This window comes from Pipistrellus kuhlii, unplaced genomic scaffold (genome assembly GCF_014108245.1).
Source record: "Pipistrellus kuhlii isolate mPipKuh1 unplaced genomic scaffold, mPipKuh1.p scaffold_m20_p_70, whole genome shotgun sequence".
Taxonomy (NCBI): domain Eukaryota; kingdom Metazoa; phylum Chordata; class Mammalia; order Chiroptera; family Vespertilionidae; genus Pipistrellus; species Pipistrellus kuhlii.
This window is the reverse complement of record NW_023425574.1, coordinates 555,190-579,789: the sequence shown is the minus strand read 5'-3', so window position 1 is coordinate 579,789 and position 24,600 is coordinate 555,190. Positions and strand designations below refer to the sequence as shown.

The following is a 24,600-nucleotide window of genomic DNA, read 5'->3' as shown; positions in this document are numbered from 1 at the left end:
GGGTTGGTTTGTTTATAAAATGGGATCACATGCTGCACTAAACTGTGTGCTAAAATGTTGGTATTAGACTGTGGTGCCCTTGCATGTCGCTCAGCGTCCTTTGCGCCAGTGAGAGCTGCTCCATTTTGGTTCAGGGTCCTGACTTCTGGTTAGGTCCCTGGTTCCCTGTGCTGAGCAGCTGTTGCAGCTGTTTCTCTAGGGAAAACCCCTACCTGTGGAACAGCCCATCCAAAGGTAGACTCATCTTAAAGGGCTCTGAGACCCATCTTCATCCTTTAAGTCCAGGCCAGTTTATACCCCGCACATCCCATCATGCACCACTGAGCCCTTTCCTACCCTTCTGTGTGGGGACACCTGCTAACTCAACAGTGTGATGCATGCAGGCCAGCAGGTGCTTGGGCAGGTGGGTGGGTGGGGTGAGAGTGGCTGGCCTGTCTGAGGAGTTCTGTGTGGTGGATCTGTTGGCTGGGGCTGTGTTCGAAGTTTACTGGCAGTTGATAAAAGGCCTGAGGGATGTAATCAGCAGAAAGGATAAGTGCAGGAAGGCCTGTCTCTGCCTACTACCACCTGATGTCTGCGTCGTCCACACTGGAGGCAGATTGCCCATCCCCATCCCTCTCTTGGGCTTTGGCAACACCAAACAGTCCCCACTGGGAGTCAGTCCTGTAGGTGCCCTGGTCCCTCCCGCCTGCCCCCCCTTTCCCCCCTTTCTCACCGCCTTCCTGACTCTCTGGGCCTCTGGGTGAGTCTGTTCTGGTTAGTCTCTCCCTCCTCCGAGTCTCCACCTGCAGCAGGGACAGAGCTTAGGCCCAAAGGGTATGACGTGAGAGCCACTTCCCCAGTGCTCAGGAGTGGAGGCTGAGAATGGGGACCAGGACTCACACTTAATTCTCTCTGCCTTATTTTCATGAACCACATTTTTATGTTACAATTTCCATTTTCTATTTACAGATTTTGTACCGCGACAATTTCTTACGCTTTGTGTAAGTTTTCTCCCCAGTCATGTGATGCTTGGTACAGCTGTTTATCTCCAGGCCTAATAAAAAAGGTGGGTCTCTTAGGTTCCTTTCTTCCATCCTCCTGAGTCTCCAGTTTTATGCAGGAGTCCAATGCCCATGCCCCTTGTTTATCAGGCTGTCTGCTTGGGCTGGACATGGCCTTTTCCTCCTGTTCCAAGTTAAACGAGGGGGTGTAAGAATCTTCCCATTCAGAGAATTCCATTTCCTCTAGAGAGTTCTGTCTTCTTGTGAGTGCTTTTTAGATTGTTAGGAGATGAGAAATTTAAAGTGTGTGAGAATGTGTCAGCCAGGCAGGTGCGGTTACTGCTGCTTTTGCAGAGATTTAAGGAGCCTCCATGTGAGGTTTAAACCTGGTTCTCAGTCCAGGCTCACCCTTAGGATCAATGGAGAAGCTTAAAAGCCCAGCCTCCTGGCCTGACAGGTAGATTGGTGTTCGGAGCAGCTGGGCCCCTATGCTTGGTGTAGAGGAGCTTAGACTCAGCTGCCAAATTGTAAGGTATGGAATGAAGAGCAGAAGGAGTGGCTCCAACAAGGAAAGTCCCCACTCACACTGTCCAGTCCTGATTCCCATGTGGTGCAGCCTACACGAGAAAAACAGGGAAACGGCTGACTTCCTCAGGTGCAAAGGGTACAAAGGAACACTCCCCAATAGGCTTTGCTTGCCCAGTGTCACTTCCTGGGAAGATAGCAGTGCCAGCTGAGGCCTGGGAAGACAGCACCACCCTGTGAAGGCAAGTCAGACCCAGCCATCAGCTTCTAGGTGTCCACCCAGGGAAACCATCCTGTGTGCACCGAGGTTTACATACAGGCTGCTCAAGGAGATGCTGCATGTAACTGGTCACGGTGCCCAGGGCGCCCCACAGGAAAGGCGACGCTGCAGGTGAGGCCGCTGCAGGTGGCAGTGTCTTCGCTGCCTGCTGTATGTGGCCAGGCGACGTATTTTCTGAATCTCACAGATGCATTGCCGTCTCTCTCCAGTTTCAGTTCATTGTGCTCAGATTGTTCTCAGAAGCCCGAGACCCTCTCTCCGTGGAGGACACAGCCAGCCTGCCCTGGAGGCCCTCGTGCCTGCCGCCTGCAGACTGGCAGCGAGCTGCTCTCTGTCTGTGGAGGCAGAGGGCCTTTCAGGAACTGTTGAAGGAGAAGGACTTTCATGTAGGTACTACGGTCCCTCCCCTTCTCTCTCCCCTCATCCCAACTCACGGGTCGGGGCCTGAGGATGTGGTGGGCCGGCAGATGGCCTGACCCAGTGACATTGGAGCAGCATAGACTTGGCTTTGGTTGAGACTGTTATTGGGATCATTGTAGATTCACACCTAGGTTTAGAAACCAGATAGAAAGAGGCCTTTTACACTGCCCAGTTTCCCCCAACAGTAATATTTTGCAGAGAATTTTAAGAATGGGTGAAAATGTATCTTAAACATCTGCCAGGCTCCGGTTTGGGGCCGGGCTTCTCCGAGCACAATCCCTGGGAGCCTCGGCACTTTGGGCCAGTGTGCCCTGTTGCTCGTCTCTGCTTCCTTTCCATAACTTGCATTTATTTCTGGGATGCTTGCCTGTTTGTTTTGGTCTTAGAGAATAATTCCCATTTGTTTTATTTTTCAGTTTTATTGTTAACTATATCATTTATGCAAGAGTAGGCCTGACGGTCTGTGGAAGGCATGGAGCAATGACGCTGGGAATAGCTGTGCTCACCAGCAGCTTAGCCGATGCCTCCCCTGCACCTCAGGGTGCTTTCCAAGCCCTGGGCCATTGCAGCCCTGCAGGTCCTGCAGCAGGCGCACCCCAGAGCTGCCTGTCACCGGCTTGGCCCTCACCCTGTTGGGATGTGCTATATGCACGTTTCTGTGACATGCTCTTTTACACGCAGTGTTAGGTTCTGAGATTAGTCAGGGTTGATGAGTGAAACTGTTCCAAGAATTTGAAAACAAGAAATTTGCTACCATGAATGTTTGAAGCAGTTATGAAGTTTATTGGTTACTATCTACCTCCTGGAACTAAAGAATGACTTCTTTCCCGGTGTTGCTGAGCGGCAACCTGAGAGGTTTGCAGATGCCACAGACCACTGCTCACACTGCCAGAGCACTCCTCTTAACAATCCAGTTTTCCCGTCTTAGTAGCTTCCCATGCACAGTTAAACAAAGCAACAGAGCAGTTCTTCTCAGGACCTGGGGCCGTTACTGCCTTCCAGCAGTGGGAGGTGGCATGAAGTAGAGGTTACTTTGACCACGTGAGGGTGCTGGCCTGTGGGACTATGGGGAAAGGACTTGTGGTTTCTGGGTTCGATCCTCACTGTGGCACCCAGCTGGTCCTCCTCTCAGTTAACTTTCAGAGACTGGGTGCAGCTGGAACTGGAGATTCACCCGGAAGTGGACTCTCTTTCAGATATAGAAAGGTAAGTGTTTAATAGATTCTGCCCTCAAAGTGTTCTATGGTTTTCTACATTGTCTTAAGTTTTATCATTATATCCTAATGCTCAGTTTAACACATCTGTGAGCAAAATTTCATTCACTCCTTTACTCAAGAAACATTGAGCTGTGGACACAGTACTTGCGCCTGTCCTGAGGTTTCCTTCCTCAGATATGTCTGCACAGGTTTCAGGAGAAAGCACGGATGATCGCCGTGGCTCCTTGCCCACTCATGCTGGGTTTGGTTCTTCACAGACGGCAGTGCCGATGGCTTGGGCTTTTGGTAGTTTGTCCTCAGGCACCCTGGGAGGAGTCCTCAGCTTCTGTCCCAGCTCAGCAGGTTGCTGTGCCCCTCACTGGGATCATTTCTTACTGTGGGAGCTCCTGCTTGCAGACATTACAGCACAGACGTGGTATGTGCTTACAGGCGGGACTTCCACCAGTGGGCCATCCGTGAGCATTTTGTCCCCATGCCCTCCGCTGCCGGGGGCTGTGATGGAGACCTGGAGACAGCGTGCACCATCCTTGTCAGCGTTCTGATGGACTTCTGTCAGAGGTCAGGAATGCTGATGCCAAAAGCATCTTACTTTTAATTTGGGTAGTTGTAGGAATATTTTTATTTCCCTCGTTTCCCACATTATCACCAACAGTGTTGTTACCTGACTTTTTGATAATATTTGTCCTCGTGAGTGTGTAGTGATATATTGCATTATGATTTTTATTTGCTTTTCCTTGATGGCTAATGATGTTGAACATCTTTTTATTAGTTTGTTGAACATTACTGTATCTTCTTTGGAGAAATGTCTGTTCAGATCCTTCACCCGTTTTAAAATTGGGTTATTTGTTTTATTGGGTTGTAAGAGTTCTTTATATGTACTGGATGCTATATCCTTATCAGACATATGAGTTACATATACTTTCTCTCGTTCTGTAAGTCATGTTTTCACTCCTCAGTGGAGTACTTTGATGCATAAAAGTTTTACATTTTTATGAAGCCAATTTATTTTCAGTTTCAGCTTTTATGTTTAGGCCTTTGATCCATTTGAGTTAAATTTTGTAGGTGGTGTATGTTAGGAATCCACCTTTATTCTTCTGCTTGAGGATGTCCAGTTCTCCCAGCACTTTGGGAGAGTGTCCTTTCATGGTTGAACGGTCTTGGTGCCCTTGTCAAAAATCAGTCGACTATACTTGGGAAGGTTTTTCCCCCGGACTCTCTTCTGTTGAGCTACAAGTCTATCCTTATTGTCAGCCTCACACTGTTTTGATTACTGTAGTTTTTACTAAGTTTTAAATTGGGAAAAGTGAGTCCTCCAACCATGTTCTTTTTATTTTTTAAATAATATAAACCAAGTCACTTAATTTTTTAAAAATATATATTTTATTGATTTTTTACAAAGAGGAAGGGAGAGGGACAGAAAGACCCAAATAAATGTAAAGACATCCCATGTTCATAGATAGACTCAGTGCTGTTAAGACTCAGTGGGAGAGAGGTAGAAGAGGATAAAGAGGGGACAAATGGTGATGGAAGGAGACTTGACTTGGGGTGGAGAACACACAATACAATATGCAGATATGTACTATAGAATTGTACCCTTGAAACTACATAAAGTTATCAACCAATGTCACCCTGAAAAATTCAGTAGTAAAATTCAGCGTGGGGGAGGTGATGAGCGGGACCATCCAGGGGAGGGGCCATGGGTGGTTGGCCAGCTGGCCCCGCCCCCTGGTCAAACACAAGGTCGAACTCCTGTTCGAGAGGACAATTTGCATATTAGCCTTTTATTAAATGGGATGTATATTAGTTGATTTATAGATGTTGAACAAGCCGTGTGTCCTTAGGATAAGTTCCAGTGGATCACGAGACATAACTTTTTATGTTATTGGGTTTGTGTTGCTAGTATTCTGTCACAGAAGGTTTTGTTGTTTGTTAGTTCCTGTGACCACACACAACTCTGGAGGCAGGGGAAGAAGGAGCTCCAGCACAATTAGGAGATTCTCAGGAGGCTTTTACTGTGTTTTTGTTTCAGTTCAAGGAGTTGTGACCCCTCAGAGAATTCTGATTTGGTTCTTGGTGGCTACATGGGAAATCGAGATATTTTTTCAAGATTGCAGGTGAGTTAGAAGGTGCAAAATTCAGTGTGTTTACATTATATCCATAATGGGTCCTAAGGCAGCTGAGCAGAATGAAAACTCGCATCACACACACAGAGGCTGAGACCCAGGTGACGGTTGCTCTGTGAACGAGTCATGTGCACATGATGGGAACACAGAGACCAAAGCTGTGGTGCTGGCATTGTCTCCAGGCTTCGGGACATTCTGAAAATAGAGGCAATTAAGAAAGTTTCAACTTTGATGTTAACACAAGTGCTACCCCACTGTTTCTGCTTTATTCTTGGCTGTTCCATTTGGGTGTCGGCTCTGAGAAGTGATGTCAATCACTTCAGAGGATCAACAGAGTGTCTCAGGGTCGGCTGGCACGTTGCAGGCAGCGGGCTCTGTCACCTGTGCAGGAGCACGGAGAGAGTGAGAGCAAGTGTAGTCAACATGCCTGCTGGCCTCAGACCTTCTAGGGCATAAGGATCAGATCTGAGCCCATCTGCCTCCCCATCCATGTGTCCATGGGAACCTGCCTGCAGAAATGCACAGCGTTCTGTTCTACAGGGTCCTGTGTGTGGATTTCATGCTTCCTGGTGGCATTCCTGCTGCCTCTCAGAGTGCCTGTATTTAGGAAATAGGAATGGAAAGGAAAACATGGAGGCTGTGGTTTAGAGCACTGGGGAAATTTACTAACAAATGAGTGAAAATCCCACAAAAAAGAGACCTGATTCCCCTGACCCCTCATCTTGACCTCTTGTTCTCCGCATCCTTCATGACTTGTGTGACTGATGAGGGCAAACACAGCCGAGTATACATGTCAGGTGGACAGTGATTAGATAGGGCATGTTAAGGACACTGTGTGTACACTGAGGCATTTATCAAGTGCCTGCTATGTATAATCCTCACCTGAGTAATTCATCCTCACGTGTGTGCCCCACACTGTATGTGTAGGGTAAGAGCAAATGATAAATGAGTAAAACATTGTATGTGGGTCAGTCTGGATAAAGGTGTTCTTTGTGCTAGTCTTATTTTTGCAACTTTCTAATGATTTCACATAAAAAGGCTTCCCCCCCTTATCCTGAGCCTGTGGAGACTTCTCTCCCACGCCCATTCCTCACTGGGGCAGACAGGAAGCCCCAGTGGGTTCTCTGCTTTCACATTTGGGGACAGAGAACTACTTGGAACCAGAGATGAAAATGCATGAGCATCTCAGCCTTGTTGTTTTCTAGGAGATGGCTGCTGACCTGGAACAGGGCCCAGTGGTGCCCCATGGCCATGCTTGGTCTCGGGGACACTTCCTCTTCAGAATTTTCCACAGCCGGCTCCAGGCTCTTGCAGGCGGATGGGACATGGCTTCCCGCCTTCAGAGACAGCGGGAGCTACTCATGTACAAAAGGTAACAGCACTGGAGTCTGTCATTCATTTCAGCTCCCTGCGCCCCAGCCTGTGGTGGCTGCTTCTTGGGGTTCCATGGAGAACAGGGCCTGGAGATATGAAAAGCACTTGGGAGGAAAGCTTTCTGCTCAGACCCAAGATCAAATCATGTCAGCCGAAACCGGTTTGGCTCAGTGGTAGAGCGTCGGTCTGCGGACTGAAGGGTTCCAGGTTCGATTTCCGTCAAGGGCATGTACCTTGGTTGTGGGCACATCCCCAGTAGGGGGTATGCAAGAGGCAGCTGGTTGATGTTTCTCTCTCATCGACGTTTCTAGCTCTCTATCTCTCTCCCTTCCTCTCTGTAAAAAAAATCAATAAAATATATTTTAAAAAAAAAGAAGAAAAAAAAAGAACTCATGTCAAAATAAGGAAGGCCCTGTGTGCTCAGAGAATGAAATGCTGGAACCTTCCAGTTACTTAGATTGGTACCCTGCTTCTTAGGTAACTTACATTTTGGTTTTGAGTGTCTATCATAGGGTTCAGTGGCTCAGCCAGCCCCAGGCTGGGGACATTGGGGGCTGCAGACCACACTCTGGTTCAAAGAGTGAGTGGGAAAGGTCCTTGCAGCCCTGAGACCTAAGGTCTTGAGAAGCAAAGTTAAGTGATGCACTGCCTCTTCTCCAAGAATCCTTCTCGGACTCCCTCCATCTGTTCTTGTCGGCAACCCCCGGGCAGAACAACCAGCCACCCCTGACTGTGCTGAGTTCTTCCACTTGGTCAACTCTGAGTTGGTAAGTGCCGTGCAAGTTACCCCAGGGCACAGTTGGGAGGCGCGATCTGGTCACTCAGGGCTGGCTCCTGAATTCGTGAGTGTGTTGAGGTCACTTGGAGCTCTAGTAATTGCCATGATGCGGGTCCTGATGGGATGTGGAGCTGTGTTGGCTGGAGCTGGGTGTGCAAGCCCTCGCCCACCACCAGCACAGGCCAGTGAATGCAGGTGTGGGCGCCCTCCCTCCTCCACGGGACCGTCCCCGGCCTTGTTTGGAACCATGAAGGCTGCAAACCATTCGCTCACCATGCATTTCTTTCAATTTTTGATTCTTGAGTGATGCTGTGACCACAATGTCGCCTACCCGGAGGCTCCTTTTCCTTCCATTTTGCAGGTGGCTCACTGTCGGGGCCTCTGATCTTACTAGGCGGCTCAGTACGGTGACAAATGTGTCCCCTTCTCACTTCAGGGAACAGCTTCTACCCAGAGATATTTTTCTCGTTTTTGGAAAAGCACAGCTTTGACTAGAGATTGAACTAGGGCTCCATCTAGCACACACAGCTGCTTTCCTGTCTCACTGGGTACCTGGCCACCTGGAGGCCCCCTACCTACTGTGTTGGCACCGGAGTAGGCAGGCTGGGGGGATTGTATTGCTCAGAGAAGTGTGGAAAGGCAGTGAGCATGAGCAGCCCACCAGAGTCTATGGTGGTGCTGTGAATGGGCAGCTGTCTTCACACCTCCACCTGTCACACACCATCCTCATTCTCCCACCATTGGCTGCTCTCTCACTGACCTGTACTATTTTTCAGAGAAACTTGTGTTCCCGCGGAGGTGCCCTGACACACGACATTACCGTCCACTTCTTCAGGGTAATTCCCTTTCCCTCTACCTCCCACCTGGTCACACAGGAGCCTCGTGTCTGGTGATGCTGGGAAGCCACAGTGTCTTTCAGGGCTTGGGTTCACATGCAAACCGCTGAACTTCTGGCACATTCTCTTCTCTAGGGGCTCCTCCAGGCCTGTTTGCGAAGCAGAGACCCCGCCCTGACAGCCGACCAGATCCTGACTTCCTGTCAGACCGAATGCCCCTTGGTTTTAACCTCCGCTCTGGTAGGCCCAGCTCTCCTGCTGCGGGTGTTGTCTGTTTCCCACTAAAATTGCATCCCAGTTACTGTAATTCAAGAGGAAAAACTTGGGGAGAAATGGGGGCAGGGAGAGTATGTCAGGACACAGGTGGGTGACAGGTCTCCCTGGCTGCCACCCTGTGCCTGCTTCGGGCAGCATGGACCCCTGAAGTGTGAAAGAGCGGCCTTCCCTCCATGTGCCTGGGCATTGGCTCAGTCACCTGTCTGTGCAGTGTTGGCTGAGGCTGGACGGACGGTATCGGCCTGTGCTCTCCTGTGGGTGTAACGTTGTGTTTGTTGAATCTGCCATCTTGGCTGCTGTCTCAGGATGGAGAACAGTGGCTACATCAGCCCTGCCAATCGCCTTGGGTGCGTTACTGGCTGTCTTAGCACCCTGACAACCCAGCTTTCTCTCCCTTCATCTCACTGGTGGGATTCTGACATGTACAGTGTGGAACTTGAGCTACTTCACTGGCAATGGTGGCATTTCGCCTATAGCTCAGTGGTGGCCTACCCTGTGTTTCTCAGCGGGGATATTGGGGAACTGGCTGAGCTATTGGACAGTGTGGCTGAGTCCACGTACAGGCACCGGTGTAGGCAAGGCTTCTGGTTTCCAACCCATGTCCTTGGCACAGGCAGATGAGGGTACCCCACGGAACGGCTCTGAGCCTTCCTGAGATGGAGTACATGAGAGGTTGCCCATGACCTTCTGCAGTGATATATGTGAGCGGGCTGGGGTGGTGTCAGCTGCTGGAGTGGACATACCTCTCTTGCCTAAACCTCAGGGCCCTCATCTATTGATTTGTGACCTTTCTATCCGCCAGTTGTGGTGGCAGCGCCTAGAGCCCGAGCTTCTCTGTTGGTGGAGATGCTTCCAGAGCCCGCTGCCCCGAGAGCTGCAGAGGCTGCGTGACGCCTGGCGGTTTGCCAGCAGGTGGGTGCTGACAGTGGGGCTGGGGAGAAAGTGCTCTGGGTTATCTCCATGGATACCGTGGGGTGTTCATGGGGTGCCTTGTGGGCAGGTGCTACAGGACCCATATGAAAGGGGAGAAGGGGAGTGGCAGAACTGATCTGACAGGTCCCTGAGTGAGAATTCAGGGATGTTTTGGAAAAGACTGATTTCAGCCTAAGTTACCAGTTAAACCCTGCTTAAGTTTCTGGGCCTGAGTGACCTGGTTAACCAGCTCTCCTGGGACTGCTGGGCTGATGGTCTCCAGTATCCTGCTGGATGTGGGGTGCTGTGAGGTCATCAAAGGAATCTCGAGTCCCCAGCTAGCCACCTTTCATTTCTGTGACTTGCGTTTTTATCCCTGATGTGCACCTGTCTCCCTGCAGGGTCAGGGGTGCTCAAAATCTGTTCTGGAAACAAGGAAGGCAAGTCCTGCCCACCAACCTCACTCTACAGAGTAGATAGTACATTCCATCCCATTATGAATTTTCAGCCTGTTTTTCACCTGCCACAGAACCTTTCTGAGCAGCACCGCAGAGTAGGGTCCGAGCTCAGGCACTGGGACCAGTACCCTGGTCAGGCCCTACCGCACCTTGTGTCCAGGGCACAGGCATACTGAAAACTGAAACTGGACCCTAAACCAAGGATGAGCCCATGACAGGCTTGGGCTCTGCAGACTGTTCCCTGCCGACTCTGAACCCGTAGGCAGGTGGATCTGCACTGTGACTGTTTTGGGAACAAGGACCTTAGGTTTTCAGTGGTGACTTGATTGCCAGGCTCCTGTGATGACACACCTCTTTCTTCTTCCCAGCCTCCTGTCCCCCGACACAGAGTTCCCTGACACAGTGTCCCCCGCCCCGGGCCCGGCCTGGGTCTCCGCTGCTGCACTACACTTTGCGATTCAACAAGCTGGGAAAGGGAGTCTGAGGAAAGGCCTGGAGAGGCTGGGCTGTCCCACGGAGGAGGCAAGGACAGCTCTTCTCTCACTTTTCCTCCTAGCAGGCCCGTTGTCAGTGTTCTGGTCAGTGGTGTTTCTCAGCTCACCTAATGAGAACTTCCCCAAGCACACACAGACACAGGAAGTTTGGAGATTCTGACACTTTATTTGAAAGCAAAATTTGCTGGGTTTAAGATTTCATAAGACGTGGACTGTCGAGTTTATTAGTAAAAAGAATATCTTATTTTCATTTCTGAAGTCTTTCATTGACCTTCCTCTCATTCACATCACAACCCAGGGCAGGGCTGTCAACTGCCCAGTGGAACCTGGTGTCCGTCTCCACGGCCTCGGTTCACATGCACCAGTTAGGCACGGCCGAGACAGGGCAGCGGAGGGCAGGTGCTCCAAGTGCAGGCTGGCACCTTGAACTGTTCCTATTGGGTGTTGTGGGACCATCTGTCCCCAGGGCCCTAGAGGCCACCTGTCAGCTCAGCACAGGCCCAGCTGCTGGGCAAATGAATCAGTTGCTGAGCCAATGTATTTTTGGTGATTATAATTTAAAGTAAAAAACCTACAAATAAGATTCTTCCATGATTGTTTTTAGGTGGTTCTGTTGAAAGGCCTGGTGTACCAAGGGGACAGGACAGGGTCACAGAGGCGCCATCCTGCCTGGGTGTGCGTAGGGTCAGGGTCGGAGAGGCGGGTTGTAGCCTGTGGGTTTACCACCAGAGTTTTACAAACATTTCTGGACACAAAGCTGGGGAGCGAGGCTGAGCTGCACAGATGAGCTACCTGTGGTGGGGACACTCAAGCCAAGGAGACCCTGACAATAGCCTGGTTTAAAGACAGCATAAAAATGATCCACACAATTATGGAAAATTTTTCTTTCTGAGAAGATCCACCTAGAGGAAAAGTTTGTGCCCTGGGCCTGGAAGTAGTGATGAGGAATGCTGCATTCCACACCTAGGACTGTTCTGTGGGGACAGCACGGATGACTTCACGTTGCAAGTGTCCCTGTTTGTATTTGCAGCTACTGGTTGTCCTGTTTTTCTTTTCCTTGATGGGCCTGCTGTCGACACATCTGACCCCACCGGTACGTTATCCCTCATGCCTCGGGATTCTTCCCCCGATTGCTTGAAACTGCAGTCCTCAGGTGCCCAGGCCTCCTGGGTCAGGGTGAAGGGTGGAGTCTGCTCACTCGAGTAGAAGCTTCTTGGCCTTGGGTCCTCAATGTCTTCAGCACTTGGGCCCCAGGGTCCTTGGCCACCACCTCCTGCTGGAGTTCCTTCCATCAGACTCTCAAGCAGCACACTCTGTAACAAAGGCTCCCTTCTGTGAGGAGGGTCATCCCTCTGCCCATGTGTGCCCAGCTCTGAACCCGGCGGGAACATTCAGCTCTGCAGCCACTGCTGTCTGAGTGATTCCTCCTCTTCTGTGGGTCACAGGCTGCCAGCTGCCTGACGGCTTTGGACGTTTGTGCTGAGATCTTGGAGTATTTGGAGAAGAGGAAAGTGCCCTGGCTGCCGCTCTTTCAGTTGACAGAGACAGGTAAGAAACCCACTGAGACCTGACAGCAGATGGATGGTGGCCTGTGTCTCCTAGTCATCTGCCATGGGCTAGCAGCGCAGTTGACCTAACAGGGTCAAATTGTGACCCCTGACATTTGAGTCCCTTCAGAAGCAACTTTCAAATGGTTATCTTCTTGCAAAGCATATAAACCCCTACATTTTCACCAGGACAAAAGCATATAAAAGAATTTAGTGGAGCACCGAGGACCCCAGGAGGGTGGCACTGAGCTATCCTGTGGGGGTCCACCTGCCTGGCCCAAAGAGGTACACAAGATCCTGAAGACACTGGTCCTGGGGGACAGTGACCAGGGCTGACTGAGCCCCTTGGGTTGCAGATGCTGGCCTGGGTCACCTCCTCTTCCTCCTGGCACCGGACCAGCATGTAAGGCTGATGCCAGTCGCCTTCTACAGGTAACTCCCTGTTCTGGTCAGACCACATGCTGTCTGTTCCTCACAGGAGGAGCTCACACACCAGGGCCTTCCCTGGCCACGTTGGGTCTCCCTCCAGATGGCACAGGTGGCCTGGAACTTCCTGTGCCAACTGTACCCATCTCTGGGAGGTCTTGGTGTCACCTGACATCTAGTCTTACCACCAGCCTCCTCTCCTACTTTGACGAAGACGCGCTCACCCAGGACGATGCCTTCCTGCCCGTTGCTGTGGACATGTATCTGAAGTTGCTTTGCCTCTTTGTAGCCGGGGAGACAGGTGTACTCTCAAGTCTGGCCAGCAGGACCCAGGAGCTCCAGGGTCAGGCAGGTGAAAGGGTGGACTGTCCAGGCAATTGGCACATCTCACGGGTCTACATCCTACAACCCAAGGGGCAGGTGGCACATCCCACAGGCCCATATGGCAAACTCTCAGGTGATGACCCCTCCTGGCACACGTGTGGGCACCTGACTGTTGTTCTGTCTATTCTCTCTAGGGCTGCCCTGTTGGCCTGATAACTAAAGCTCGTCTTTTCCTGCTGCGATCAATACCTCGGTGCTCCAGAGCGAGCTTCTCTAATATGGCAGAGGTAATGCCCAAATGTTCACCATGGTGTTTGTTTATAAAGCCAAATCACTGTACAAGTGTGAGGATGCGGAAGTCCAACACTTGGCCACTTTTTCTGGTCAGTTCTGGTCACCAGCTTCCCTCCCTGTGCCTTGGTGTTGGGTCTGTGCTGCACTGAGCATGGTGTTTTCTTGCAGCTGCTGGCCACTCGTGGAGACTGTGACCCTGAAGTGAGTGCTGCCCTCCTGAGCAGGCAGCGGGCCATGCAGGACACTGGCCTCTCCCAAGAGCCCTGCCTCTTCTGACTGGACCTGCACACGCACTATTCCTTCGTAAATAACTTATTACGAGCATAATGTGGAGCTCTTGTTGCACGAAAAAGTGGATTACAAATCTCCGTGACTGCTTGTGTGAGGAAAAGGACTCAATTATTTAAAATTTATATCTGGCCCCAAGTCCATGTTTACAGGAAAATGAATTGCTGGTCCCAGAATGGATGCAGAAAGGCTACTCGGCCTTGCACTGAGCCCCCGCCTTCCAGCACAGGAGTGAGGTGCAGCATGGGGTCTGAGTGAGCCACGCTGTGCCTTCAGGTCTCAGGGGAGGAACTATGAAAGTTGTCCTTTGACCCCACCTACCACCTGCTGAGTTCAGGTGCTGAGCACCCTCAGGTGGGCTCAGGCTTCACAGCCTGACCCTCTGTGGTCCTGGGTGGTGGCTCCAGGGGCAGGGCCTTGTCTTGGGTCTGTGTCAGAGGATGGACCATGGACATATGTACATTAAGATTGTGAGCCTTCTCGAACCGCCGGCCACATTGGTCACAGGCAAAGTCCAGCTCAGTCTCAGCCTTGTGTTTGGTCATGTGGTACTTGAGAGATGCCCGTTGTCGGCACTGGAACCCACAGACTTCACACCTAGGGGACAAGGGAAAGTGAGCAAGGATTTGGGTGCCAGTGTGGCCACAAGGAGGCACCAGGCCACACTTACTGCAGAGGCTTGGCTCCCGAGTGCCGCATCTGGTGGACGAGGAGGTGTTTCCGCTGCTTGAAGGTCTGTCCACACTCATCACAGATGTAGTTCCGCACCTCTGAGGAGAGACAGGTGAGCACAGGCCCCAGAAGGCCCACCTTGCAGGCTTTCTACACTCAGTGCCCAAGCAGGAGACCTTGCTGACCTGATTTTACTCGGATGAAAGACAACTATCATACAAGTCGTTAGCAGAGCCCTCCAACCCATGTCTGGAGCTCCCTTAAATTTGCTGCATGTTGGAAGCCAGTTTTCTTAAACATCTTAGAAGGCCCTCTACATACTTGAGCACAGATTCTGAGAGGAAGCCACATCACACGGTCTCAGGCACTGCTATTCCACATTGGAGCACCCATCTTGGAAATCCGTTTCTTAGACTCTTGACCAAGAAACAAATGGTCAAACTATACGACCAATTCCGATCCTGGACAGTAGGTGTATGTCTGGTTCTTGTGTTTCCTGACGTGGGTGGTGTGGGTCACACCATGAAAATGATGAATCTGTAGCAGCCCAGGTTGTGACATGGAGAAGTAGTGGCCCTCAAGCTGACAGTGGTGGCTGCATCTGAGCTTTTATGTCTCACCATTTCTACAATGCATGTGGCTTCCTCTCATCCCAAAAGCATGATGTTTTTTAAAATTTAAAAACCCACCACAATATATGCACAGAAGGACACTGGGATTTCTTTGCTGCCAATTCCACACTGACCAACTGAGCTGACTTGACAACACTGCAGCCCACAAGGCCCATGAGGGGGTCAGGGCATGCACCTGTGTGGATGAGCTTCACATGCCGCTGTAGGTAGCGGTCAATCATGAACACCTTGTTGCAGCCAGGGTGGGGACAGGGCCTCTCGCGTACTTCTTCGTGGTGCTCCTTTATGTGTTTCTGCAGAGGAACAGCGAGGCCCTGATTGCTGGGCTGGGCATGGACAGCAGCTCACCCAGCACGCAGCACGTGCCGCCAGAGGCCTGTGCACCACCCTCGAAGGGACAGATCCCACCATTCCTCACTGAAGACAGGTGCTTTGCCAAGAGCAAAGGCTGGTGCATCCTCCCACGGAGCATGGCAATGGTGGGTCTACTTCACATCTCCATTTCCCCAGGTTGACAGCACCCTTGGGTGAATCTGGACCTGACACCTCCCCCTGCTCCTGTAGACTCCTGCCCTGGTTTCAATAGCGCCTTCCTTACCTTCATGCCATCAGCCCCTCGGTACACAGCTGTGCAGCCTTGATATGGGCACTTGTAGATGGTGGGCAGCTCCTCCCTAAAACACAGGGCACCATGGAGCTGCCGCCCTGGCTGCACACCAGGCAGCACAGCCCACACCGGCCTCACCTTTCACAGCGGAGCTTGTTCTTCCAGCCCGGCTTTGGTCCAGGCTTCTTCCGGATTTTTGGTTCTTCGGGCTTCTTGGCCTCTTTGCTTCCATTCTTTTTACCAGAGACTCTGGGGGGCGAGGGGGAGAGAGAGTAGATCAGATGCAGTGATGTGTCTGACTCTGTACATGGGTCTCACTTTCCTTCATGTTCTCCGACATGATTCAGCTTCAGGGCTAGCCTGCTTCAGTCTATATGCTAACTGGGTGCCATGAACAGGACTCTCAGCCACCAAAGCCAGAACAACTCAGGAGGTGGATGCCCAGTACTGCCCCCCTGACTACAGGAGTGGGTTTTAGGACTGAAGTCTTACTCCTGTTCTAAATATAAAATCAAACACTGGAGACACCGTGGAAAATGGTGGCATGCAGAAGCTTTAGGGGTCAGCCCCTGGAACAAAACCACCATTGAGCTAGAAAAAAAGATAGATTCAATAATTGTGGAACTTTGGACCCTGATGGGAGACTCACAGCAACCTAGGTCCTGAGGGGTAAGTGCTGTCTCTCGGAAGAGTGCTCTGTGTGCTCCACCAGCTGCCACCCCCTTCAACTCTGCCACTGGGGCCAAGCGGGCCATGAGGACTTAGTGTGGGACCCGTAGGGTCTGTTAAAAGTTTAGAGAACATACTTGTTTTCCTTTTTGGACCCAAACATTTAAGGAACTCGGTCAGCAATGAAAGGGAGCCCTGGCTGGTGTGGCTCATTTGGGCATCATCTGTGTACCAAAAAGTTGCTGGTTGATTCCTGGTCAGGGCACATGCCTAAGGGTGTGTGGGAAGCAGCCCATTAATGTTTCGCTCTCAAATTGATATTTTTCTTTCTCCCTCTACCTTCCTCTCTAAAAATGAAAAAAAATAAAAAATTAAAAAATTAAAAAATATATATATATATATATACTTTTTTTTTTTTAAAAGGGGGGGTCTGTAATACTTCTCAACAATAAATGTTATAACTAAAATAAAGTTAAAAAGAAATAGAAGGGAGCATCTGGGGCCATATGTGACTAGCCATAGCTGACATCATCCTCAATGGTTAGAGACTGAAAGTTCCCTCTGAGATCAAGAAAATAATACTGGATATCCCAGCCAGAGAGATTAGGCCAGAAAAAGTAAAAGCCATCTAAATTAGAAAGGAAGGAAAATGATCTTTATTCACAGATGACATGATTTTATATGCAAAAAACCCTATAGAGTCCCCATACAAAATAAATTCAGCAAAGTTGCAGGGTGCAAAATCAGCACACAACACCAGTCCTGTTTCTACATGCTAACAACAGACAAAGTACTTAGAAGAAAACAACAGTAAATCTTCATGATCTTGGATTTGTCAATGGTTTCTTAAATATGACACACAAGCAAAGACAGCAAAAGTAAAAATAGGTAAACTAGACTTCAAAATTAAAACTTTTGTCCACCAAATAACATGACCAAGAGAGTGAAAAAGATAACCCACTGAATAGGAAAAACATAACAGCAAAAAGACAACCCAATTACAATATAGGCAAAAGATTTGAGAGGCATTTCTCCAAAGAAGATATAAACATGAACGTGGCCCTGGCCAAGCAGCTCAGCTGGTTAGAGTGTCATCCTGGCACGCAAAGGTTACAGGTTCTATCCTATAAGATCCATTAGGACACGTACAAAAATCAACCAATGAATGCATAGGTAAGTAGAATAAATTGATGTTTTTTTCTCTTAAAAAAAAAAAAAGCAAGTGAAAAGATGCTCAACATCACTAATCATTAGATAAATGCAAATTAACTTCTCACCCATTAGAATGACTATATCAGTATTTAGAGCATTATTCACAATAACCAAAAGGTGAAAACATCTAAGATGTGGTTAAGCTCTGAACAGGCTATATGGTAAATCTCAAAAGGAGCCAGTCACAAAAGGACAAATATAATTCTACTGAGATCTCTAGACGAGTGGTTGTCAGGGCCTGGGGGGAGGAGGGAAGTCATTGCTTAATGTGTACAGAGTTTCTGCTCAGGGTGATGAAAAGTTTGCAAATAGCGGTGATTGTTGCATAACATTGTGAATGTACTTAATGCCACTGAACTTAAAAATGGCAAACTGTCTTTTACCACAAATTTTAAAGAAGAATTGTAATTATCCTCCCTTTAATGAGAATATTAAAATAACCTTTTTGATGACTACACAGGCTTCTCTCCTTGTCTCAAGTCTGTGCTTTGAATCTGGCTGTGTGTCTCCTGGTCGCTGGCCTTTACCCTCTTCTCAGTGGCATGGGCACCTCTCAGCTGCACTGACAGGTAATTTGCCATTTCCCTCCCAGCCTGGACTACATTTGCAGAGAGAGGAGGCTTCAGGGAGCCTGTGGGTTTTAGAGGTGGGCAATGGGGGGTGGGAACCTCAGGGCTACACACTGATTGATCTCTCCCCAGGGCCGCCTATAGTCCCTATGACAATAGTGGGTTTCTCTGTAACCCACGTCAGAACTTAAAGGAAAAGAACTCGTGACTGCTTCTCAATCTGCCTCTGCGTTTTCTTGGCTGATGGTTGTGCTTGTTTTCACTGCTGTGAAATCCTAAAGGACAGCGCCCATATCAGGCATCGACAACTGCAAGGATCTGGGGGTTCCTGGACACAGTGTTGGGAAGAAAGTGACACAAGTAAAAATCGTCCCTTCCTGCCAGGACCCTACATTCTACCAGCAGAGACAAGTCCTTGAAAAGAGGTCAACACAAGGTCGTTAGACGCTCCTCAACAAGGAAGTGGCATAGAAATCAGTGCCCAAGGCAGAGCTGCAAACAAGTGCAGGGCTTAGTCCAAACCCAGAGACTCATCACCAAGAGCAAGAAGAAAGCAGGAATCAGAGGCTGGCAGAGTGGTGTGGCTGTGAGCAGGACTGGCAGGGGGAAGGCAAGGAGCTTCAAAATGAGGCTGGGTCATGCCCACGGAGCTCCTGCCACCCTCCCCTGGACATCAGCTGCCTCACGAATGACACTGAGGCCAGGCCCAGAGCTGTCCTGGGAAGGGCCTCTGCTCACTCAGAAGCCACACTGCCCTGGACTTGGCAGGCTGACCCAAATGTGCGGGGAGCACAGGTGTGGCGTCCAGTTCCCCGATGGACAACAGCCCCGGGCCTTGCACCAAGTCCCACTTACTTCTTTTCCGGGTAAGGCTCGAAGGACTCATCTGAGGACTGGGTGTTTTGCTTCTTGTCATTGTCGTCTTCACTCAGGAAGTCCCTAGGACAGAAGAAAGAGCCTTTAGCAAGCTCTGCGCAGGTGACAGATCCGATGCGACTTCCTGCCTGGACACCACACAGATCCCCATAGTCCATGTTTTAGTTCTGAAAGATTGAAAGAAACCTGAAACCCCCCAATCTCTATCCCATCTCCTAACATGCTCTCCTCACATAAGGACCCCAAACTCGGAAGGCACCTCTCCAAGGAGGCCCCAGGCGGGTGCGAAGACCCCACAGGTGGTGAGCTACTGAGTAAGTGGACGCTCAGAACATCGCCTCACCCCAGGAGCACCTGTCCAACTGACAGGTCAGCTGTCAGCCATTTCAAAGGTTACAAAGGCCAGAAAAGGCTCTGTGCCTGTAACCTTCGCCCTGAAGTATGAATCACTGTTCACTCTGTTGGCTTGCCATGGCCTTCCCCTTTGGCCGCTGCCACCCGTAAGACAGCCCCCGGCCACTCCAGTCCCAGGGGTGTTTCTGGCACATGCCCTCATTGGTGCACTAAAAACGGTTCTACTCTGTGGACAAGGGTGCATCTGCCTTCTAGCTATAGCTTGCAGGGTCCTGGCTCAGCGGCAGGGGGTGGCCCAGGAGCAGACAACCCAGTCACACACATGCCATGACAAAGGGCCAGAAGCTGCGTTCTCTGCTCTAGGAAATGTGGGGTCAGCACAGAACTAAGGCCGGAAGAAGACAAATGGCAGCAGAAGAGGGTGCCCAATGGACCTCCCAGGAGCTCCGCACACGCAGGTCCTGCTGCCTGGTGGCTGCATCTGCGGGGGACCCGCTGGGACCCAGAAAGCCCCTATCAGGGCTGAGAAGCCTGGAAGCACCCCTGGCCAGGACATGGACAGCGAGCCCCCAGGATGTAGAGTTTGGTTTTCCAAGGAGAAATTTTAGGCTGTTTAAACCCACTCTTCTCTCACCCCTCAGAAAGGTCACTGAACTCGTCTTTTACCCGATCATCCGAGGATGAAGACGGAAACTGCTTCTCACCCAACTGCCCTGAGAAACAAAGAACAAGGCTCCTGTTACCAACTGGTGCGTAGGCAGAGCTCTCAGCAAGGAGTATGGCTGTCTGACGACAGGGCTTTCCTTGTGGTGAGCCTGGGGTCCCCCAGCCTCAAACCCCACCCACCTCCCAGCTCCATCCCCCGCAAGGTCCCAACACTGCCAAGCTCACAGGCCACCCCTGCGTCCAGCACGGGCAGCACTGAGCACCTGATACCCAGCGACAGTCACAGCTGCCGACCTCCTCCCAGAGGTTCCGATCCAGCTGTTGCAGGGTAGGACGACTCACACACCGTGAATGTTCAGGACATTTAAAAACATCCCTGTTATCAAGTGTCGCACACACAGTGTAAATAGCCGTGCAGCCCTAAGGGTCCTCCGCACAGTCTCCGCTTCCTCCAGCCTGAGCATCTCCCTCTCCAAGCCATCCTGGGAGTGGCGCTTTCTGAAAGGACTCACACTCGGGCCGAGCGCCCATTGCAGACAGGGCACACGTGGCAGCTGACAGGCAGGAGCCGGCCTGGCCCAACGTGATGTCCCTGAACAACCACCACCCCAACGGCCTGTTTCCCCACCGCGCAGCAAAGGAGCCTGTCCACACTGGTCCCACTGGGGAGTCACTAGGGTGCTGGCTGAGGCCCAGGGAATGACCCAAACAGCCTCAGAGGCACAGCTGTCCTCTTCCCCCACACCCTGCGACAAGGCCCCATTCTTCCTCCCTCGTGCCCGGGCCGGAGCAGCCGGTGAGGGGATAGCAGAGGAGGGCCTCACAGCGAGCACGGGGTCTGGCCCTCCCTGCCACCCGATGCCCACAAGACTCAGCCAGCACTGCCCACAGGCTCAGACATCCACTTCCTGCGAGGGCCCTGCGGGCTCGGGGTAGGAATCCTGGTCTAACAGCCCAGAAGCTCCTACCTGGAGCCCCACTTGGGGGCAGGCTTGACTGAGGCGGGGGGCTTGGCCCAGGCCCCCCGGGGCTGCCATCTGAAGGGGACTGGGTCACGTCCGTGTTGGGCAGCGTCTCCGTCTCAGTCCAGGCTGTGGTCGCTCCGCCCTGGGAGCGTGGAGGGGTAGCCCCAGTGGCGTTGGACCTTTGATGCTGGGTGAGCCGCGGGGCCGTCTCCTTGTCCCATGTCCACTTGACTGCCAAAGCGCTGTCCAGCAGGAGAGACCCGCAGCTGGGGTCGGTGTCCATGGTGTAGTCATGGCCTTGGTCGCAGCCCCACACGGCCTGGATGATACCGCAGTACTCGGAGGACAGCGTCCTCTGGAGGCTGGGCAGGGCCCCACAGCTGGCCGCGTGTCCATGCACCCACCCCACCAGGCCACGCAGACCTTCCGGGCTTGACGTGATGAGGTCCACTGAGGAAAGGCACAGACAGCAGCCCCGTGGCCGGTCAGCACCCAGCTCACGGGTAGCCCCCTCTACCCCACGCTCCAGGGACAGGGACACTCACCTAGACACGCTCCCTCTTCGGCCTCTGTTGGGGGTTGGGCACCCACCCTGCAAAGGATCAGCATGGACATGAGGGCGGCCTCACAGCAAGTGGGAGGCAGACTCGCTCCCTTTACCGGCTCTCCTGCATGTGGGCTGACCCTGCCCCTCCATGCTGTCCCTTTATACTCAGAGCCTTTTTGGCCCTCCCCTCCCACACCAGTCTCTCTGGAGCTTCCACGTGATACTGCAACCTCACCATATCTCCCCCTCCCTCCCCACTGCACAGGCTCCCACCAGGCACTTCCTGTGCCAAGAACAGCACAGTACATGGGGCTTACCCTGAGCACCCCCAAATGAGCAAAGGAGGGAACACCTACTGTGTGCAGGGCTTCCGGGGGCCCATCGGGGACACGTTGACTCTCTGCAGGAAGGACTTGAGGAGGCCGTGGCATTGGTAGAACTGGGCATGGCAGTTCTTGCAGACAAACTGAGACAAAGCTGGGTCCTGGTGGACGGCCACCCCCAGCAGACGCTGGAAGTCCCTGACGAAAGCACGCTCCCCTGGGGGTGGTCTCTCGGAGACCTGCCCAGGTGCCCGGGCAGAGATGCTGCGGAGGCTCCGTGAAGAGAACTTCCCGTGGCAGAGGCGGCAGTGCCCCATGGCGAGAGCCCGGCCTGCTCCTGGGAAGCACAGGAGACCTTCAGTCAGGCCAGACAAGACACAAGCTCCAGGAGGGAAGCCACGTGGCCAGTAAAGTCACAGTGAAGGATACAAAGTCAATGTGCAAAAACCAGTCCTTAACAAACTATCAGAAAGAGAAATTAAGGAAGCAATCCAACTTTCAATTGCATCATAAAGAATAAAATACCTAGGAATAAATTTAACCAAGATAGTGAAAGACCTGTACACCGAAAAAAAAAACTATGAGACACTGCTGAAAGAAATTGAAGACAAACAGAAAAATAATATTCTGTGAATTTGAAGAATTCATAAAATGTTCACACTACCCAAAGCCATCTAAGATTCAATACTGTCCCTGTCAAAATTCAAATAGCATTGGAAAAATTGATTTTGGGGGGAGGAGGGGGGAAGGGAGAGGGGTAGGGGGAGAGAAAGAAAAACATAAATTTGTTTCACTTATTTTACATTCATTGGTTGATGCCTTTTTTTAAATCCTCACCTGATGAAATATTTTTCATTGATTCTAGAGAGAGAAAGGAAGGGAGAGGGGAGAGAGCGAGAAACATCAATGCGAGAGAAATATCGGACCAGTTGCCTTTTGTAAGCACCCTGACTGGGGACTGAACCTAAAACCTTGATGTATCAGCACAACACTCTAACCAACTGAGCTATCCAGCCAGGTCCAAGAGTATTTTTAACTAAATAGAACTAACAACCTTAAAATATATATGGAACCAGAAAAGACCCCAAACAGCCAAAACTGGAGGCATCACAATTCCTTATTTCAAACTGTATTACAAAGCTAATCAAAACAGTATAGAATTGGCATAAAAACAGACACATAGCCGAAACCAGTTTGGCTCAGTGGATAGAGCACTGGCCTGCGAACTGGGTTCGATTCCGGTCAAGGGCATGTTCCTTAGTTGTGGGCACATTCTCTCTCTCATCGATGTTTCTAATTCTCTATCCCTCTCTCTTCCTCTCTGTAAAAAAATCAATAAAAAATACATTAAAAACAACAACAACAGGCACATAGTGGAAGAACAGAGGACCCAGAAATAAACCTATGCATACATGGTCAATCTATGACAAGGGAGCCAAGAATATACAATGGTGTTGGGAAAACTGGAAAGCCACATGCAAAAAAAATGAAACTAGACCACTATCTTATGCCATACACCAAAGTCAACTCAACATCGATGTTTCTATCTCTTCCTCCCTCACCAAGATCAATAAAAAAAATTATCTTTTAAAAAGTACAAACTTCCGCTGATAAAAGGGAATGTGACTATAATTAACAACACTAATTATAACTGGCTATAACTGTACACGTGGAACTTGCTAAGGGAGTAGAGCTTAAAAGTTCTCAGCATAAAGAAAAAGTCATGATGGATGTTAACCAGACACTGTGGTGGTCATTTCACAGTATTTACAAATACCAAAGGATTGTATTGCACATCTGAAATATGTTCTATATCAATGATAGCTCAGTAAAAATGTTTTCCCAAAGAAAGCTCTCAACAAATAGTTAATAAATGCCTCCACAGCTGTGTCAGTTCGTAAAGGAAGCTGGAGACTTCATCCTGAGATCAGCAGCGAAGCGGGTGTCCCGCTCATCCCGCCTGTCTGGGTCCGTGCGCGCTGAGGATGAAGCCGAGGGCAAGGGCGCCCGGTGCGGAGGCACAGGCCGGGGCCAGGCGCGCGCACCGCACCGGACCCACAGCTTCTGTGCCAGTGAGCCGGCAGCTGAGGCCGCGGAGGGTCAGCGATGACCTCGGCCTGCCGACCACAGCGCGGACTCGGGTCAACCCAGGCCCGTCCGGCCGCGGCGCTCGGGCGTTAACTGCGAGCTCCGCGGGCAGCAGGGCCGGCTCTTGCGAAACATGGCCCCGCGCGGGCGCCCGGGAGGCTCCGCCCGCCTTCCAGCGGCCCCGGGGCCCCGGGGGGAGAGGCGCCGAGGGGAGAGGCCCCGGGGAGAGAGGCACCGGGCCGCGGTCCGGGCGGCTGGCTGAACCCACCTGCCTCGTCCGCGCCGTCCTCGCCCGCGTCCCCACAGGCCCGCGCCGGCCCCCAGCCCAGCCGGGAAGCCGCCAGCGGCGCCTCGTCCACGCTCGGCCTCCCGCGGGAGGGGCGGCCCCGGGTCCGGCCGCCGCCGCCGCAGCCGCCCGAGCCCCTGCGCGGCCCCGCCGTCCCCGGCGACAGGAAGCGGCCGAGCCGGTCCCGCTTCATGGCGGCCGCCCCCGCGCCCCGCCCCGCTCGGGCCCGCTCGGCTCCACCCGGCTGCGCTCGGGCCCGCTCGGCCCCGCGGGTCCCACTCGGGCCCCGAGCTCTCGGCCGCTCGGCCGGACGGTGCTCGCTCGTTCCCGTCCGACCCGCCGCTCGGCTCCGCTGAGCTCCGGGAAAGCGGGGCGGGCGGGGCGGCAGGGGCAGGGCCGCGCGAGGAGAGGGGCGTGGCGGGCAGCGCGAGGGGCGGGGCGGGGGGCGGCCGGAGGGCCAGTCACGGTCGCGGAGCGAGGGGTCGGGTGGAATTCGCACGCTCGCGGCGGCGCCGTGGAGAGGCTACTGGAGAGCCCCGCCCCTTCCGCCCTGGACGCCGGGCCGGAGGGCGGCGCGGG

At 51.9% G+C, this 24,600-nt stretch overlaps 2 protein-coding genes across 5 annotated transcripts in view; one reads left to right on the top strand and one right to left on the bottom strand.

Annotated features, from left to right (window-relative positions):
• The window catches only part of FANCA (FA complementation group A), a 36,367-nt gene extending 20,645 nt beyond the window's left edge, over positions 1–15,722 (top strand). For 2 of the 4 annotated variants that reach the window (XM_036422669.2, XM_045575846.1), the window contains exons 27-44: positions 952–1,048; positions 1,998–2,174; positions 3,341–3,414; positions 3,855–3,983; positions 5,455–5,539; positions 6,754–6,920; positions 7,584–7,689; positions 8,477–8,536; positions 8,672–8,776; positions 9,615–9,724; positions 10,551–10,704; positions 11,707–11,769; positions 12,122–12,224; positions 12,580–12,655; positions 12,841–12,997; positions 13,168–13,260; positions 13,436–14,339; positions 15,159–15,722. In XM_036422669.2, coding sequence (XP_036278562.1) covers positions 952–1,048; positions 1,998–2,174; positions 3,341–3,414; positions 3,855–3,983; positions 5,455–5,539; positions 6,754–6,920; positions 7,584–7,689; positions 8,477–8,536; positions 8,672–8,776; positions 9,615–9,724; positions 10,551–10,704; positions 11,707–11,769; positions 12,122–12,224; positions 12,580–12,655; positions 12,841–12,997; positions 13,168–13,260; positions 13,436–13,543 — 1,864 coding nt within the window. In that variant the 3' untranslated portion in view covers positions 13,544–14,339; positions 15,159–15,722. Of the gene's footprint in view, positions 1–951; positions 1,049–1,997; positions 2,175–3,340; positions 3,415–3,854; positions 3,984–5,454; positions 5,540–6,753; positions 6,921–7,583; positions 7,690–8,476; positions 8,537–8,671; positions 8,777–9,614; positions 9,725–10,550; positions 10,705–11,706; positions 11,770–12,121; positions 12,225–12,579; positions 12,656–12,840; positions 12,998–13,167; positions 14,340–15,158 lie in introns of all 4 variants that reach the window. The other 2 variants (XM_045575845.1, XM_045575844.1) reach the window with 1 other exon arrangement.
• Positions 13,564–24,411, bottom strand: ZNF276 (zinc finger protein 276). Its single transcript, XM_036422674.2, has 11 exons — positions 24,004–24,411; positions 21,681–21,984; positions 21,323–21,369; positions 20,781–21,227; positions 19,781–19,859; positions 18,772–18,855; positions 15,605–15,715; positions 15,458–15,533; positions 15,035–15,152; positions 14,226–14,325; positions 13,564–14,152 (listed from the first exon to the last, which is right to left on the bottom strand). Exons 1-11 carry the CDS (start codon positions 24,212–24,214, stop codon positions 13,906–13,908), a joined length of 1,824 nt encoding a protein of 607 aa, XP_036278567.1. The 5' UTR covers positions 24,215–24,411; the 3' UTR covers positions 13,564–13,905.
• Between the last annotated feature and the right edge of the window lie 189 nt (positions 24,412–24,600).

What these genes read in the sequence shown, in the direction of transcription:
- ZNF276 (XM_036422674.2), bottom strand. Translation starts at nt 24,214, where the DNA reads ATGAAGCGGGACCGGCTCGGCCGCTTCCTGTCGCCGGGGACGGCGGGG. An exon ending in CCCCGGAAGCCCTGCACACA is followed by an intron (nt 21,370 to 21,680) that starts GTAGGTGTTCCC and finishes GATCCTTTGCAG; the next exon opens with GGTGGGTGCCCAACCCCCAA. An exon ending in AACAAGCTCCGCTGTGAAAG is followed by an intron (nt 15,534 to 15,604) that starts GTGAGGCCGGTG and finishes CCTGTGTTTTAG; the next exon opens with GGAGGAGCTGCCCACCATCT.